The 17,121-nt window shown below is 40.8% G+C and overlaps 1 protein-coding gene across 1 annotated transcript; it reads right to left on the bottom strand.

Annotated features, from left to right (window-relative positions):
- Positions 1 to 273: 273 nt before the first annotated feature.
- On the bottom strand, positions 274 to 17,121 carry mrps9 (mitochondrial ribosomal protein S9). Its single transcript, XM_042513369.2, has 11 exons — positions 16,965 to 17,121; positions 16,459 to 16,641; positions 12,375 to 12,437; positions 11,070 to 11,100; positions 10,890 to 10,969; positions 5,307 to 5,392; positions 4,980 to 5,055; positions 4,011 to 4,179; positions 2,681 to 2,789; positions 1,753 to 1,922; positions 274 to 656 (listed from the first exon to the last, which is right to left on the bottom strand). The coding sequence occupies exons 1-11, from the start codon at positions 17,061 to 17,063 to the stop codon at positions 565 to 567; spliced, it is 1,158 nt and encodes a 385-aa protein (XP_042369303.2). The 5' UTR covers positions 17,064 to 17,121; the 3' UTR covers positions 274 to 564.

Below are 17,121 nucleotides of genomic sequence, written 5' to 3'. Positions count from 1 at the left end.
ATTAAAGTTTAGTAACTTTCAAGCTTTACGGGCATGCAAACACCCTGAATCAAATAATCAAATATAATTTGTGTTATCAACACGTTAGGAAAGTTTAGCACCGAAAAGACAGGACTTTAACGGTAAATTTAACAGAAAATTTACTCATTAATGAAATAAAAATATAAAACTGAAATGCTGACAAGAAAATGTGTAGAAAACATTTAAAATGGTTACATTTGTGAGTGATCGTGAGGAAATAAATACTGGTAAATAACACAAAGAGACTGTGCATTTTTACATGAAAAAATGTATTTATTGTTTGATATATCGATAAACAGATTCATCTCTCATTTATTCTTTGATACACACTCCCATCTGGTGGCTGAAAAGTGTCACTGCAGCTTCTTCAGTCTGAGCTGCATCTTGAAACATGGCTGCGTGTGTGAGGATGCACCAAGAGCTTAAATAAACGACACAATGACACGAGCTCCGGGAAACAGGACGAGGAGTCGGTTCAACAAAAAACAAAACACCAGAAGTCAGTCTGAACGTTTGGAGTTGGAGTTCAGGTGAGTCTCCTCCTCAGCGTTTCTTCCAGGTGAATTTTCTGCGCGCTCCCTCCTGACCCGGCTTCTTCCTCTCCCTCACTCTCGGGTCGGGGGTCAGCAGACCAGCTGGAAATAAAAAGATTTTTTCATGACTTTTCAAGGGCCAATAATAAAGAAATTATTTTTCTCGTCTGGCATTTTTCAAACAAATTCAAACTCTTTTCACACATAATTTCAGCTCGCAGGCAAACAGGAGGAGAGAAATAAAACATTACCACGCATAGATCAATATTAGAGCTGCGCTGCACTGACACTAGCTACAGAAGATGAATTTGTTTTAATGCATTAAAGGTAATCCACGGAAGATTTTTGTTAGAATTTCAACTTTTTCCAGTATGTTCAAGGATTTGACTTTTTTCATTACTTTTCAAGGCCTGGAAATTTTTAATTGTGAAATTCCAATATTTTTTTTCATGTTTTCATGACCATGGGAACCCTGAATACTTGCAATGAAGCCTTCATTCATGGAAATCTGTAATTATAATAAAATAATCTAAGTAGGACTTAATTTACAAAGTCGCTATTAAAAAAACAATCAAAACGCAAAAATGAAAAAACAAAACAGAGACAAAAAAACAAAAAACAAATTGGCGAAATAGTTCAAAAAGAAATATATTTAACTTGCACAAAGGCACACATTTAAAATAATCTTTAGGAAGTGAGCAACCTTTTAACCCTTTCAGACCTGCAAAAACATGGGAAGAATGCGACAAACGCGTCGCAAACATTAGCCAAAAAATCAGCAAGAAATTAGACAGGAGTCACAAGAAAATTACCCGGGGGAAAAAAATCAATCAATAAATAAATTAAATTTGAAAATGACCTCAAGAAAGTGCTAAAAAAAAATTTTTCCCTGTAAAATAATTTGAAATATATAATTAAAAGAATCATATAAATATGGAAATCTTTTCCTTTTTTTCTGATAATATCCATCTTGTCACTTTTTACTAACTTATTGCAGGTTGCGTGACATGCCTTGCAAAGTTACTGATCATTTTTCATATTTTTGAACAAAATCAAAACAATTTTATTAGGTCTGAGAGGATCAAATGCTAATTTTAGGCATCTCACTGCAGCACAAGAAAACCGATCCAGGTGTGAAAGGGTTAAAGGAGTCACTTCTGCGCAAACACGTGAAACGCTGTAAAAAGTGACCACCCACCTTGTCTCATGGTCTCCATCTGTCCCTCAGACAGGAAGCTGAGCAGAGCGCGAGAGATGGCGAGCCGCAGCGCCCCCGCCTGGCCGGACCGCCCGCTGCCGCTCACAGTGCACTCCAGGTCGAAGCGTCCCAGCATGCCCATGAACTGAAGCGGGAACATCAGCTGCTCTCTGAGAGCCGAGTAAAAAGCGGGAAGAAGAAAATGACCAGGAGATAATAAAAAAAAGAGAATGACGGCGGTTGAATGGGCAGAGCGGGAGTGTGTGCTATTTAACAGATAGCGGTATCAACGGCGGAGGCTTAGCTAATTTAATGTCCGGTTGGGTGACTTTCCAGACAAGCAGAGAGGATCCGGCACTGTGAAAAGCTTTCTTTTACAATCTCCCCACCACATATTACAGAGTAACTTCTGACTCAGCAGGAAAAGGATAATGCTGTGTGTGTGTGTGTGTGTGTGTGTGTGTGTGTGTGTGTGTGTGTGCGTGTGTGTGTGAGAAAAGAAAGTGTCTGTGTTCTGGATGGCGTCTCAGCCTGAATGGCCTATGGCTGCTGACAAAGTCAATTGTCACCTCTCTGCTCCAATTACAGCCCGTCCTCACACTGCATGACAACACCAGCTCTGGACATTCACACACACACACACACACACACACACACACACACACACACACACACGCACACACACACACACACACACACACACACACTGACACACAATCACTCAACTGTGTAATTAACTTACTACAAGGAGATAAATAAAAAACGAGGCGATGCTGTGAAGAGTGAAAAAGCTGCTTTTTAATTTTTTTTTTTGAGTGAGGGGGGTAAAACACATCACGTCTTGCATTTTAAGGAAAGTGGTATCTGTGAATGAAGCAGCCTGCCATGTGGAAAAAACGTTTTTTTTTCGTTCACGCAGCTCTCTTACCTGTCTTGTAGTATGGGGAAGTAGTACAGGTAGTCCCTGTTGTTGACGGTGACGCGTCCAGAGCCGCAGTCTCGGAGAACCACAGAGGACTTCGCCGACTTCCTTCGACCTGAGGGGAAAACACCTTTATTTTTACTTTGCCACAAAAATAATCATTTGTATAGTAGTTTCTCAGTCTGTTTTATGTTGAATTTGTAAAGAAAAGCTTGTTTTTCTTGGATGCCTTCAAGGTGAACGAAGAATCCAAAACCGGAGAAAATTTGTGTTAAATTGAACTCATGGGGTCCACATTTAAAAACAGAAATTATATAAAATATGTTTACAAATTCTCACACAACTTGTGCAATACAATCCAGGTCTCATTTATCCAGTCATATGCTCTGTACTTCACAAACATGCATTTTCGCTTAAACAACATGATTTATTTTGCTCCCTTCAAATGCACCAGACTCCATTGAGAAAAACAGTCATTTTACGGGAGCTGCTGGTCTACCGCTGCCTCGATCAGTAAGTTTGTTTGTGTTACTGCGTGACTTAAAAATTTTAAAAAGTTAGTTTGGATTCACAGAAATCACACAATAACACAAACAAAGTAACTGATGGAGGCAGCAGTAGACCGGCAGCTCCAATGTTCAGTGAGCTAAAATCACTATTTTTGTCAGTGGGGTTTGGCAGTGATAAGTTTGAGCTTTAGTTCAGTTCCCCGTCATAACGGGCGGATTGTTTGGGAAGTTCTGAGCACACGACGGGATAAATGAGGATGAGGATGTGATTACACTGCAGTGAGTTGTGTGAGTGTGTGCATCAGATGTTTTGATATAGCTTTGCTGTGGTTAAATGAACAACTATGACTTTAATTTATCACGAATTTTCTCAGTTTTTGGATTCTTTTTTCACTGGATGCATGTGAGAAAAACAGTTTTCTTAACAAATTGAACATAAACTGGGGTGAGCAGGAGGTCGCAGCTTAAAAGCAGAATAACCTCGATTTACTCTGTGCTCTTTAGACTTGATTTATTTTGGCTTACAGACACATGTTGACCTGTATTTTCTCTTCAATATATATTTTACAGATCTCAAAGTTTGTTCAAAACCTGTCTGACTGAGTGACTGTCAGCGTTGTTTTAGGTTGCCACGTTGCAGACCTCAGGAATAAAACGGTGAAAACTGTTAGTATAACTGCCAGAAATGACGGCTGCAGCTCCCAAAGTAACAGCTGATTTGTTTCATGTGCACCTCAAAGCAATGAAAGAATACAAAAGGAGAATGTGTTTGCATCCAGCTCTTCTCTCCAGAAAATGCTACCAAATTCAGTGTTAAATTAATCTACCTTCTGCAGTGCTAAAGGCCACGCCCCTGTCATCTCGCTCCAGCGTCGGCACCATTTGCTTCGTGGTCTGGGCTTCCAGTTCCCGTCGGTAACCCATGACAAACGCCTCCTCTGTATGGGCGTAGGGCATGGACAGCAGGCGCCCCATCAGCTGGAGGAAGCGATTGTACTGAAGGAAACAACATACAGGCGTGCGTGACCTTTAGGCAAATTTTAAAGGCCGTACATTCTGTGAAACGACCATCAACACTCAGTGCTTTTTCATAACTATATTACAGCATCTATAAATGCAGATTATTTTCTTCCCAAACCAGCAGGCATGTTTTCTTTAAAAGAACACGGCCTTTTTTTTTGGCTTTAAAAATTTTCGACAATTTATGAAGAAAACATGTTTTCTTTAAAATTCTGGGGTGATTTTTTTGGACACTTTCATATCTTTAACACTTTTTGGTGATTTAAAAAAAATATATTTTTTGTAATTTGAATTTTTTAAAACTATATTTTTATATATATAAATATTTTTTGCATTTTTCTTCTCTTTAAAAGTTTTTAACATTTTTTTTCTTTATTATTATTATTTTATTTTTAGGATTATTATTTTCCTTTTTTATTTATGTATGTATGTTTTTTTTATTTATAAATTTATTATTTTTAATTTCTTTAAACGTATGGGCGATTGGTTTTTCTTTAGAAATTTTGGTGATATATTTATTTTTTAAAATCACCAAAAATAACACCATAACTGTGACAACAGAACTAAAAAACTAAACAAATTTTTTCAAAATTTTTTAGGGGTATATTTAGTTTTCTAAAACTTTTCAAGGCCTGTAAATTGTTATTTTCAAATTCAGCAACTTTTCCATGTTTTTTTTTTATGACCGTATGAACCCTGAGTGTACGGTGGAAAATCATCATTTAAAAAAAAAAGCAAGGAGACGGAGGAGAGGAGGATGATAGAAAAGTTCTTACATCGTGAGTGGAGATCGTCTCGACCAGCAGCGTTTCCAGCTCCTCCTTTGTGAGCCACCTGCTTGTGCTGAGAGACCTGATGGAGACAGACACGGAGACATTTTCACTTTCTGGAGAGTCCAAAATCAATTATGTCAATGCTGAACGAGTCAGAGCTGTTTACAGTCGATACAGAGGTTTCACTGGGATCAGACCTTAAAACTGTGTCTATATGTCTCCTGATAAGTGATCTTTCATCATAATTGGCTCAAGAGTCACTGAAACATCCTGAAAATACTGAATAAAAACATTGTACCTGTCAAAAATGTCAACCTGTCCTCTACTTACATCGGCTTGACGTCCTGGGAAAAGAGTCCCTTGACTCTCAGACGATCTTGGAACCTGGATATTTTCTGGATTTTGCCGTACAATTCCTGAAAAATGCAGGAAAAACATACATTCAGGATGACGCATTACAGATTCCCGGTTGGTAGAAAAACTGAATTGGGGGTGAAACACCGGGACAGTTTTCCTTGTCCTCAAGCTCCCTCTCTGCACACAGCAGGAGCCGCCATGCAGAGCGAGTTAGCCATCCATGGGGCCGGCGATGGCCTTGTCTAAATTGGCATCGTGCCTGGTGGAAAGCCCTCAAGTGTGGCTCTTTGTGGCGCGTCGCAGTTAGATTTGGGACGACGGGATGAGGCGCTGAGAGCGATGGCAGTTTGTTGGATCGATTTACACGAACGAGAAATCAGACCTACTGGAATATGCCTAAACAAATTATGTTTAACAGGACCAGTGTGCGGGATTTAAGGGGATATATTAGCAGGCACTGAATATAAAATTCATGTTTTTATTAGTATATAAGCTTAGAACGAGCCGCTTAACTCCACATGGGGAGCAGGTCCTTTCTAAAAGCCGCCAGAAACAACGGCAGGCTTTGAAACTGATAAGACAAAGTCGTCAAATGCGTGGAATTACAACTTCGTTGTAGTTTGGCCTTTCGTTCACAAGACATCAGTGTTTCGGGAGCCTGACAACGTAAACTTTTGAAAGCGGGTTCCAGAGTGTAATCTTTTGAAAACGCGACGAATGATGACGTCACGGCTGAATTCATGCACGTGGTGTTTTTCTGCGGTGCGTCATTACAAAATGACGCCGCCGGGCATGCATAAGACAGCATTTCTGGTTGTTTTTGCAGATCTGTGCACACAAGCGTCATTCTCACGATGTTATAGGAATGTTTTTTTTTTAAACGCAACAGAACGCACCTCTGTTTTTAGTAGCTCTCATCTAAACCTGGCCTTACGTGGAAAGAGACGTCTGCAGTGGATACATTTTTTAGACCAACGCAAAATGACTTGACAGGATTTGAACCATTCAGTCCGATGACATTTGGAAAGTCTGGAAAAAGCAGAAGGCTGAACAGGAAGTCAGCCGCTGCTTGCTCTGTGGGCCCCAGAGTGCAGAAGCTCCAGGTGAATCTACGTCTGAAGAGTCAGACTTTTTTTTTGTTGCTTCATACGTCACTGAATGAACCCACCGTGACTCCAAAAACCGGGATATGAGTTTGCATATTTGCACTTTTAGTCGCCTTGCTGCAAAGTCAGTGGGTTTTTAGTTAGATGGCTAAAATAAGGTTCCTTGCATTTGGCAAATAAGCAAAAAGACAGTCTTCCGGTTTGCGTTTTTGAATTTTGATGGTTACAGACTGCCGCCGGCTGCTTGTATGGAGAGTTACTTCCTCTTATAATGAATGCATTTGCCAGTTGATCATTGTTTGTAGTTCCTGCGGTGTGTTCATTGTGCTACATTTTGGCCGAGACATACGCAACATGAAGCGACGCAACGGTCGTCTTTGTCACCACGAGTTCTTTGATGTCAGTTTGGTGCGTCTGGGCCTTGAAGCATGAAAAGGGTAAGATGAACTATATAATCTGTTTTTTTTTTTGTATTCTACAGCTGGCGAATAATGAATTTTATTTCATTTTTACACTTTTATAGTGTTGCTGGAATACAGGGCATTATCCGGATCTGGCTTCTATGAATTTGTGGCGTCTTGTGCACCCGTGACACCATAATAAAAAGTTCATTCATTCACACTTCACAGTTTCTGGACTAAATTGACCCAAACACCTGTTTCTGCATTTGGCCTGAAGCGAAGCTGGAAGCAAAAGCACCAAACGAAATAAATGACAGCAGCGTTTCGGGGCTCTCTCGTCATTAGATCACTCTCGCGTTGGGAATAACCCGAGGGGGAGCGTGTCACGGCGATGGGCGCAGAGAGACAGATGACGGACGGAGGGAGAGGGGGGTGGGCATGCCGGTCACGTCCCGGAGGCAGACACCCCTACCTCAACCCCCCCAGTGCCGGGGTGAGAACTCATTTCCCCGTCAATTATTCACCAGATGTTTGTTTAATTCCTTCTTGATAGAGTGTGCCTAATCCGCTGCCACTCCGACCAGCGACACTCGGGTACGGAAGAAGGAGGGGGGCATACAAAAAAAGCAAACATCAAGCAAAACCAATTTTTTCTATGTAAAAAAAAAAAAAAGTGTAATAGAAAATCAGAAAAAAGAAGCAGAAGAAGAGGAGGGGGTTTGCAAACACTGGGAGCCACAATGGAGAGGAATAATTGACATGGAGGTGTCGGTATCTGGATAGGTTTAAGTCGAGGTTGATACGGAGACGGACGGCTTTCTGTGAGTGAGACGTCTTCACATGTACAACAAGCTCAAGGCTTCAGCTCCGAGAGGACGGAGCACTGTGTGTTTCAGCGTTCATGATTTTGAGGCAAAAATAAAGATCACACATAATCTGAAACCGCCACTGATACGACTTATCAGTTCTTTTTAATTACTTTACAGTAGCTTTTAAAATAAATATTATTTTAAATAATAACGGATTCAGAACAGGATTAGACCTGAATATTTAAATATAACTCAGGGACTGTTTTTTATTTATGACAAAAAAAGGGGCTGGTGCAGTATGTATGTAAAATAACATTTTAAGCTCTGGGGAAAGACATATGTTGTTTTATTTTGGTTTAAGGGAGGGGTATATAACTTTAAATGGCCATATTTTGTCATGATATCACTGCTGGCTTTAAAATAAAAAAAATGTGTCATTTTTCCCCCTTTTTTAAGATAACTTTAATGGAAAAGATTTGGGATTTTTTTTGTTTGTTTTAAAAAAAAATGTTCATTTTTAAAGGAAAAAATGCAGCCATTGTTTTTTCTTAAAAAAGGCAGTTTTTTTTCTGTGATTTTTTTCAAACTTTTTGATGTTTTTTATTTCTATAGAATTTTTGACAGTTTCTAAAGATAAACAATTGGTAATTTTATTTTCTGTAAAAAAAAAAAAGTGATTTTTAAAGGACAAAAGGGCATTTTTTTCATCTTTAAACAATTTTTTGACTTTTCCAAAATTTTCAGGGTATAGTTACTTTTCCAAAACTCTTCCAAGCCTGGAACTTGCTATTTGCAAATTCAAAAACTTTTGGTTTCATGGTTTCATGACTGTACGTACCCTGTATTTATTTTCTATGCAGATATAGACGGGGTTAAAATGAAGGTGTGTTTCCGGCTCCCCGGGGTGCCGGATATAAAGGGCTCAGTGGAGCAGTGAGCAGGTTAATGTGCCACGCTGGCTGCGCCCAACAACAGCCAGAGGAGAGCAGCCGAGCGGCGAGGCTGCTTTACACGCCACTGCCCCCTCCTGGTAACACCCCTAATGTGTGTTTGTGTGTGTGTGTGTGTGTGAAACGGACACAAGGAGGAACAGGAGACGAAAAACACAAGGGTAAAAGGGAGTGATTGAGCCTGCAATCATGCAGACAGGCAGCACGAGCCCTCAGACATGTCTGACATACCTATTTAAACCAACAGCAGGGGGTGCAGATTGCGGCTGCAGGGCACAATGCGGTGTGTGTGTGTGTGTGTGTGTGTGTGTGTGTGTGTGTGTGTGTGTGTGTGTGTGTGTGTGTGTGTGTGTGTGTGTGTGTGTGTGTGTGTGTGTGTGTGTGTGTGTGTGTGAATTGTGGCCCAATATTCACAGATCACACCTCTCTGGGTGTGTTTTCGATACAGACGCACGCCTCTTATCTGCGAAACGTCTTTGAGCAAGGTCAGCGGCAGACAGGAAGGGAAGAGTTGAGTGTGTGAAAGCAACAAAAGGTGGAGGAAGAGGGAGAAAAAGGAGGAGGTCTGCTCAGAGGTGGATGGTGTTGCACCTCCCTCCTCCTCCTTTTCCTCCTCCTCCTCCTCCTCCTGCTCTGCCCCCACCCTGCCTCCTCCCAAAATCCCCACGGAGGAGTCGCTCCCCGTGGCGGGACAAAGCCTGACAAGCCAGACGTGCCACACCTCAAACGCGATTTTGAACCCGTCTCTGTCAGTACATAAAAACAGGCTTATTTTGTATCTATATGGGAGCTTTAATTTATTTTTTATTTCTTATGTTTCCTTATTTATCATTTACATGTTTACTTAAATGTCCTTCTCATCATCATCATCATAGTAAAAAGCCAATTTTGGTGCCCCCTGTTGGTTCTTTTTGTTTTAAAGATATAATAAACAAGATTTTGCTAAATAAAAACACAATATTTAGACTCATATAAAATAATCTCTCCCAATCATCTCATATGACCCTCGAGAAGTGTGTGGTGGGATTATTGATCTTCAGAGACTCTGCCTGTATTTTCTTCACTTCTTATTTTGTTGTGTTCGGGACATTTATGGACGCATCACTCAGGTGAGGTTGGGAATTTATCAACGGTCGTAACGAGGCGCCAGATCGCAAGCAGCGCAAATTCAAGAGGAATTTGGAAAAACACATCGTGCTGCAAAATTGTAAATACGGCGAGGCGAAAAACATACTCGTTTGGTTTTCAACGGTCATCGAAACTTGAGACGAGATCAGCTGCCATATAAAGACTGTAACTGATTATTATTGCCATGTTTTGCCGTTTTTTCTTCTTTTGTTTTTTTTAGAAGGCACTGCTGACGTATGTTTAATGTCACACTACAGGCTGCAGTGTTGTATTAAACGCTTCTTTTGCTTCCATGATGCCGGCATGCTGTCTAAAATCACACATGCATCATCAGGCACACGCATGATGCTGCCCGTGTTTAGTTAAAAAGAAGGGACTTTCTAGTGACCCTAAAGCGCAAATTTTGTGTCAAAAAAGGGGCCACTGACTTCAGTCGCCGGGTCCTGATTTCACGCTCAAAAATCAAAAACGCTCTCAGTGCATTTGGGCCTCAACCATAAAATATCTTGCTTTATTGGCACCTTGAAAGCAAAAGAAAAATTAAGGAATCTGAATCCAGATTTATTTGTGTTATATGTTTATATTAGTTTACTATCAGTGCACAGTTTCTTACTGGATTTTTAATTTCTTAAATATAAGTATCATCCTAAAAATTTCAGTATGAGTCAGGCAAAAGTAGAGATTTAAAAAAAAATTAAAATAAAATAAAATAATTCTAGTAATTATATCAAGCAATGCAGGTAGTTTAGCGAGGTTTGAGGTCTTCTTAAATTGGTCTAAAATTATTGGTCATGCCTTATTATTAAATTTACATTTTCAGCTCACTGTTCCCGTCTCTGGAGCGCACGTAGACGCAGGTACTCCTCAGTGAATCCCCCTTTAAACCGGACTACCTTTGACGCCTCCCTCCCTCTAATCTCCCACCTCTCTTTCACCCCGACTCTATTCAGCCGCAGCTCTCCGTGTGAAGAAGAGGATCTGACGTTGGCGCCCCTCAGGGACGCGGCAGCCTTCTCTCAACTCACTCTGTCTGAATAGGATATGACCCGAGGGGGCAGGAGGAGGAGAGGAAGGGAGGAGGAGGAGGAGGATGAAGATTTACCTCCACCTCACTGACATTAAAACCTGACAGTGCTGCTTCCTTCAGGTCTGCAGTACTTACAAACATCATGGAGTAGAAGGACTGTTTGCCCGTGTAGAACAGGAAGTGGAACGGCCGCCCGTCCGCTCCCCACTGGACCGCTGTGAGGACGGGACACGCAATCACTTATTACTCAGGAGCATGGAAATATTTATTATAATAACAATTAAAAAACCATCACGACGCTCACAGATTACACACCTCTCTGCTGTGGAAATACTTCCTCTGGATGCTGGAGATGAAACAAATTTTAGGTGAAATCAGAGAAAAAAAAATTCACTCTCTTTGTTTGATCATGAAATCAAAACCATCATCTCCCGTTAAACAGTGAACGAGTAAAGAGTGAAACTTATGTTACTGAAATCACTTACAGGCTCATTTCTCAGGTCAGCAGCTCCCAATATTTAACAATCTGTGACCTATTTAACGCCCAGCATTTACGGGCTTTTATTTATTGTAATTTTTATATTTGCAGAGTAAATAAAATGATAAATTTAGGCTGTAATTGAACTTATCAAGCTACTTTTTCAAGCTCTTCTTTTAAACCACTAATTGTCAACTTGCTGCCTGCGAGGCCACAGACATCTTTCAACTCAGAGAATATGAGGAGGAAAAAATGCTTTCCAATATTTAAGATATCTAGCATTTTAGAGAGAGGCTCATATGCAGACAACGTATTTAAAAGTATTTAAATGAAGCATTACCACCTCATTGTTGGATACGGTGTACTATAAATGTGGATTTAACGTCAATCAAGGTGTGATTTTTACCTGATAGCAGGATTTTCACTCGGGGTGGACCAGTATTGTTTTTTCAGGGCCGATACCAAATATTAGTAGTTAATGAGACCGATAACTGATTTTTGGAACCGATATGCTTTCACCATTAAAATGAAAATCTTTCTATTAATATTTAGAATTTGGGATATAACAAACTCTGATGCAAAACTTTGTTTAAATGCGTTACGCAAATGTTTAATCAAAACTGAGACTTTTATCATACAGAGCAATTTTCAAGGAACTTTTTTTTATTAAGTCAATTGAAAAATTAAATAAAAATAGCTCCCTGTGGTTTTACAAATAAAAGTCGCGCCTATGCTGACATTTTCTTGCACTTTTTAATTAATTAATTTTATCGGTAATCATTAAAATATACTGGTCAAACAGATAATCAGCAAAATGCCAAATATCGGCCGATAATCTGGTAAAAGTAGTCGGTTCAAACAAGAAAAAGGCAACAAAAAGAGAAAAGTCGATAAATACTAATGTGTGTAATATAATGTTTTTCTCATTATTTAACCATTTTATCAGTGTGCTGTTCAGATATCATTTTCTTGTTTTATTATAGAAGTGAGTGAAAATGAAAAGCGACAGGGAAGAAACTCACCAAATGTCACGGCAGTTACCAAACGATAAAAAGTGAAATATCTCATAAAAACTAAAAATGTACAGCCATAAACGTGACTGAAAAATTAGGTTTGTACGAGTCTAACCCACGCGGACGTACCTTCATGAGGGGCCGGGCTTTCTTCTCAAACAGACTGGAGGGAAAGAGGTAGGCGATACTCCTCTGTTGATGAGAAAAGACAAAAAATAAATAAATTAATTAATAACAGGAAGAAAAATGGCAGTTTGAGAGAAGTGGCACATCATGACAACGCTGACATGTCCGAACAACGGAGGTCACACCAACGGACGACAGTGAAAGTGACAGAAGAAGAGGCGCAAGCTGCTTGCGGGTTCAAGGAAAGGCGAGCGTGATGAGTGTGTGTGTGTGTGTGTGTGTGTGTGTGTGTTCGAGTTAGAGGAGAAAACAAGCAGAAAAAGGCACAAGTTTCTGGCCGGGCTGACAGTGAGCAGAGGACACTGTGGACGTCCAACAGTTCACTCCAAGTTCATCGTCTTCTCTGTGTGTGTGTGTGTGTGTGTGTGTGTGTGTGTGTGTGTGTGTGTGTGTGTGTCCGTGTTATTAGCAGGGCTACAGATGGCACTGTAAATGTGTGTGTGAGAGAAGAGACAGAAAGTGTGTTGGCCCCGCCACACTCATCAAGACAGTCTGTTCATCTCTCTCTTCCTCCATCCCACCATCTCTCCTCTTCCTCTCTTCCCTCCTCTCTGTCGGTTCAATTAGTGAGGCAGCAGGTGCAGCGCGGAGGGAGCAGGTTGCTGCCTTTAAGGTTGTCAAAACGACGGAAAGCAGGAAGAAAAAGGCTGGTCGAGAGAAGTGTGTGTGTGTGTGTGTGAAGGTGTGAGAGACAGGAAGAGAAGTTAAAGGGTAAGAAGAAAAGAGGAAAAGGGGAAAGACAGGCAGGGAACAGATGAAGACACACCTGCGTGTCCCCTGAGCCTCAGCGCGGTATGGCAGAGATCCCCGAGGGGCGAAGACGGAGTGACAGAGGAAGAAAGAGTCCAACCGTCAAGCAGCGCCACGTCGCAGGAGGGCGTCCAATTTTACAAATTTCATCGACACGGTGAAATCAATCGTGATAAATTTTAAACGAGCCCGGTGACAAAAATCAAAACTGTCTCTCGTGAGGAAATGAGGTCGGATTCAAAGCTTCAAAAAGCCAGCAGACACGGAAAACTAGAATTAACGAAGCTGCAGCGAGAGTGCACATCCGTGTCTGTCCAGACTCACACGCAGCCATGACAGTCGCCCAAAATCATGATGCTTCACACACGTCTTTAACCCGGCGGCACAGGAGCTCTTTAAAACAGCTCAGTTTCACCAATTCAGTATCCGAACAAAAGTCTCCCTTTCTTTTTGCAGAGCAATATGATGTCACAGTGGAGCTGACCTTTGACCTTTTGGGTATAAAATGTCATCACTTCATCACTTCATCGTGTCAGACATTTGAGTAAAATTTTGTCATAATTGGTGCATGAATTCTAGAGTTAAGGGCAAAAAACGACAAGTTTGTGCCATATTTGAAGAAATTCCCTCAAAGCATTCTTCAGATGAAGCATCCAAAATAAATCAGACAAAAAAGGTCACAGTGAGTTTGACCTTCGACCACCAAAACCTTCTCAGTCCATCACTGAGTCCAAGCGGACTTTTGTGCCAAATATGAAGAAATCTGCTCACTTACTTTACAAAATATCATCACAACCTTCAGCAAAAGTCTTAAAAAGTCTTGTTTTGTCACATCAACAACAACCTCGGCTCAAACTAATAGTCGGGTATTATTAGTCCCTTAAAAAAAAGGAATTTTTTGAGAAATATTTTAAAAGCTTAAAGGGAAATTAGAACTGACAGCCCGGTATAGTTAAAAAAAAAAAATTAAAATATTTATCAGTCGTAACAAATGTTTCCGGGCCTTCAGGAGTCTGTGATCAGCGGTAATTTCTCCCCCTGCCTGTAAAAATCCTCCTGATTTTTCCCGAGTCTTTATCACCGTCACACCTGAGGAGTCTGGACTCCAAACCAGGGCGGTGGGATTTATCAGGTGCCTCTCTCCGCACCTCTCCAGTCCTCCCAAATTTTCCCCTTTCCCTCCACACATCTAAGTTCGGGCTGCTCGCCGTCGCTTTGGCTTTCACAGCCCGGCGCCAACAGCTCTCTTCATTATTCGTGAGGGACACTGGGGACCAAGAAAGGGGGAGCGGGAAATCAAGCTAAATGGTTGGAGCAGTGAGAGCTAATGTATTGCCAAAATGTGGAATAAGCATGTGGGCGTGTGTGTTTGCGGGCGTTGCTAATATCCCTGATGCAGCGGATTAGCCAGAGGTGGCCCCACCTGGCTGCCGCTGGTGGAGCAGCGATGTTAATCATGATGATGATGATGATGATGATGATGATGATGTGAAGAGACCATAAGAGCTTTAAAAGCCTGAAACATGCGACCCAATCGGTGTTTGAAATGCTTAAACTGCGTGTGGCTTTTAAACTCGCCAGAGGAGGATAAATGTTGAATAATCATGTTTGTCTGAGACTGAATGTGGAACAAAGTCCTCTAATGTGCAATAAGGAAAGTAAATAAAATCATTTTCTATCCATGTTTCATAGACGGCCTCTGTCAGATTTCTAATGCAGCGATAACGTGAGCAAATCTCTCACAGTAACATAATATGACCAGAAAACTGGAACATTTCTTATTGTCAACGAATCCCAATTGGTTCATGTTCATTTTTAAAACAGTCCACAAATCCACAAATATTTAATTTCACTTTTAAAACTAGAATTGACTTCGACCTTCAACCAGCAAACTTTAATTAGTTCATTCTTGAGTGCGGATGGATGTCTGAGCCGAGTCTGAGGAAACTCCATCGACACGATGCCTGCGGGAGATTTTGCATTAATGACGGACAGACAGATGGCATTAAAAGACTCAGGAATTTCCTAAATCGGTCGGTCACTGTAGCTTTTAGCAAATATGACTCAAAGGGGTGTAAACAGTTTGTTTGGGACTGTTTTCAGTGGTGGATTGATACACTTTTGGTGAGCATTTCCAGTAGCAGGCCTGGCAGGGTCTGCGTTCAAGGTTAACAGTGAAGCTCAACGGTGTGTTTTAATAGATTTCACAGAGCAGTGGTTACGTAGGTTTGTTACAGGCTCTTTTTTAAATGGCATCAGTAATAAAACAATCCTTCTCCTGCCTCCAGCTCATCTCAATCTGCCAGGATTTTGACTGTTATTCGGCTACCTGTTGTGCGAAGAGTAGACTTTTAGATATTATTAATGACTCAGGCCTCACATCGAGGTGTTTATCACACCTCTTATTACCCTTTATCCCATACTGCACCCTAATGCCTCAGGTGCTTTGCTTTTCCAAAGTCTGGATTTAGTCTAAAATGTGTTTGCAGTCAGAGCTGCTGGATTTTGGAGAAACCTGCATGAAGTGACTGACTGCAAACCTGTCTCATCTGTTACATCACTTTAAAAGTCTCATCTTTTTAGAACTGCATTTTGGTGATTTTATCTATGAAAATGAATTTTGTTTTGCACTATGTTTTTTATGTGTTTGGATTTTGTCTTTAAAGGTAGGGCTGGTAATTCTGGAAAGTGAGAAAAATTTGATCCTGTGTGTGTTAGAAGTGCTATTAAAATCATATTCAATTAGCGAATTTTAACACTTAGAATCAATGAAGACTTTGCTACATTAAAATATTAGTCAGAGAAGTTGGAATTGACTGACGGATGATTAAATGATCTGAGGCTGTTTGAACTAATACATCTCAGATTTTTTTTCATGCAGCCAGTACATGAAAATGAAGGATGAAGGAGGCACTATGAATGCAGAACAAATCCTACAATTTCAGTAGATTTATTCATATTTGCCTGACATATATGAAAATAAACCACATGCTTCTCCGTCTATTCCCCAAAACGAGTCTTGCTTTTCACAATATAGTTATGAATTATATTTAAATGCTCTCAAATACCCTTCGCAGATGTACTGTTGGTATGCTGCCCTCTGCAAAATACCCTCACCCAAAACATGCATCCTGACCCAAATATCAATGTTTCACAAACGTCACCACTTTCACATCAAACTTGCCTTTTTCGGTCCTTCTGTTGACTTCAGAAACGCTTCATGAGCACTCACTCAAACCGAAGACAGAACAGCTCAATGAAAGACGTGTAAACTCACATCTATGTCCTCCTGGGTGAAGTTTTCGGGGTCCTCTCCCATCATGTTCGCCAGGTGTCTTTTCCCGATGTTAAACTCCTCCACCTGCTTCTCGATAAACTCCATAGTGAACTTTTCTGGACCTGCAGCCGCCAGGTTCTTTCTGTTCAGGACAGAGCTCACACATATCTGCCTGCTCAGGACCTAAGGAGACAGGGTGATGCTATTATGAGATATGTCACAAAAAATATGCTCAATATCTTAAAGTGCACACAGCCGAACTCTAGCTAACGACTCATTTAGTTAAAGTGAATATCTCAAACTCGATCAAATCACGATAAAAATAAACGCAACGTTGGTTAAGTTTAATTTCATATATCCGGTAAGGAGGTTTCGGCTAACAGAAGCTGCTACCGGATGCTAACTCAAGGACGTCGCTGTGCGTGCAAACTAGATCACTTTCATCCGTTCGAGTTTGTTTAAAAAATACTGATTGTTAGTTTATTAAAGACAAAATCGCACTTCACCTGTCGGCTTAACTGCGACGTGACTGTGTTTATTCTCGAGCTGCAATTCCCACATTTTACGAAAATCGATCCCACAGTTCGCACACAGGACGCCGCCATGATGGCTGGCAGCGGTGACGTCACGGCGGATGTTGATACACGTCACAGACACGTGACA

The sequence above is a fragment of the Plectropomus leopardus genome, chromosome 24, assembly GCF_026936395.1.
Source record: "Plectropomus leopardus strain MGB_pleo_1.0 chromosome 24, ASM2693639v1, whole genome shotgun sequence".
In the NCBI taxonomy this organism is placed as follows: domain Eukaryota; kingdom Metazoa; phylum Chordata; class Actinopteri; order Perciformes; family Serranidae; genus Plectropomus; species Plectropomus leopardus.
Note: the sequence above shows the minus strand (reverse complement) of the source record. Positions and strands in the feature narration are given on the sequence as shown.

Excerpts from the sequence above, each read along its gene's own strand:
- mrps9 (XM_042513369.2), bottom strand. The coding sequence starts at position 17,063 with ATGGCGGCGTCCTGTGTGCGAACTGTGGGATCGATTTTCGTAAAATGT. Across the intron at positions 1,923-2,680 it reads TTCCCCATACTACAAGACAG|AGAGCAGCTGATGTTCCCGC; the intron begins GTAAGAGAGCTG and ends CTCGGCTCTCAG. Across the intron at positions 657-1,752 it reads GATGGAGACCATGAGACAAG|CTGGTCTGCTGACCCCCGAC; the intron begins GTGGGTGGTCAC and ends TTTTATTTCCAG.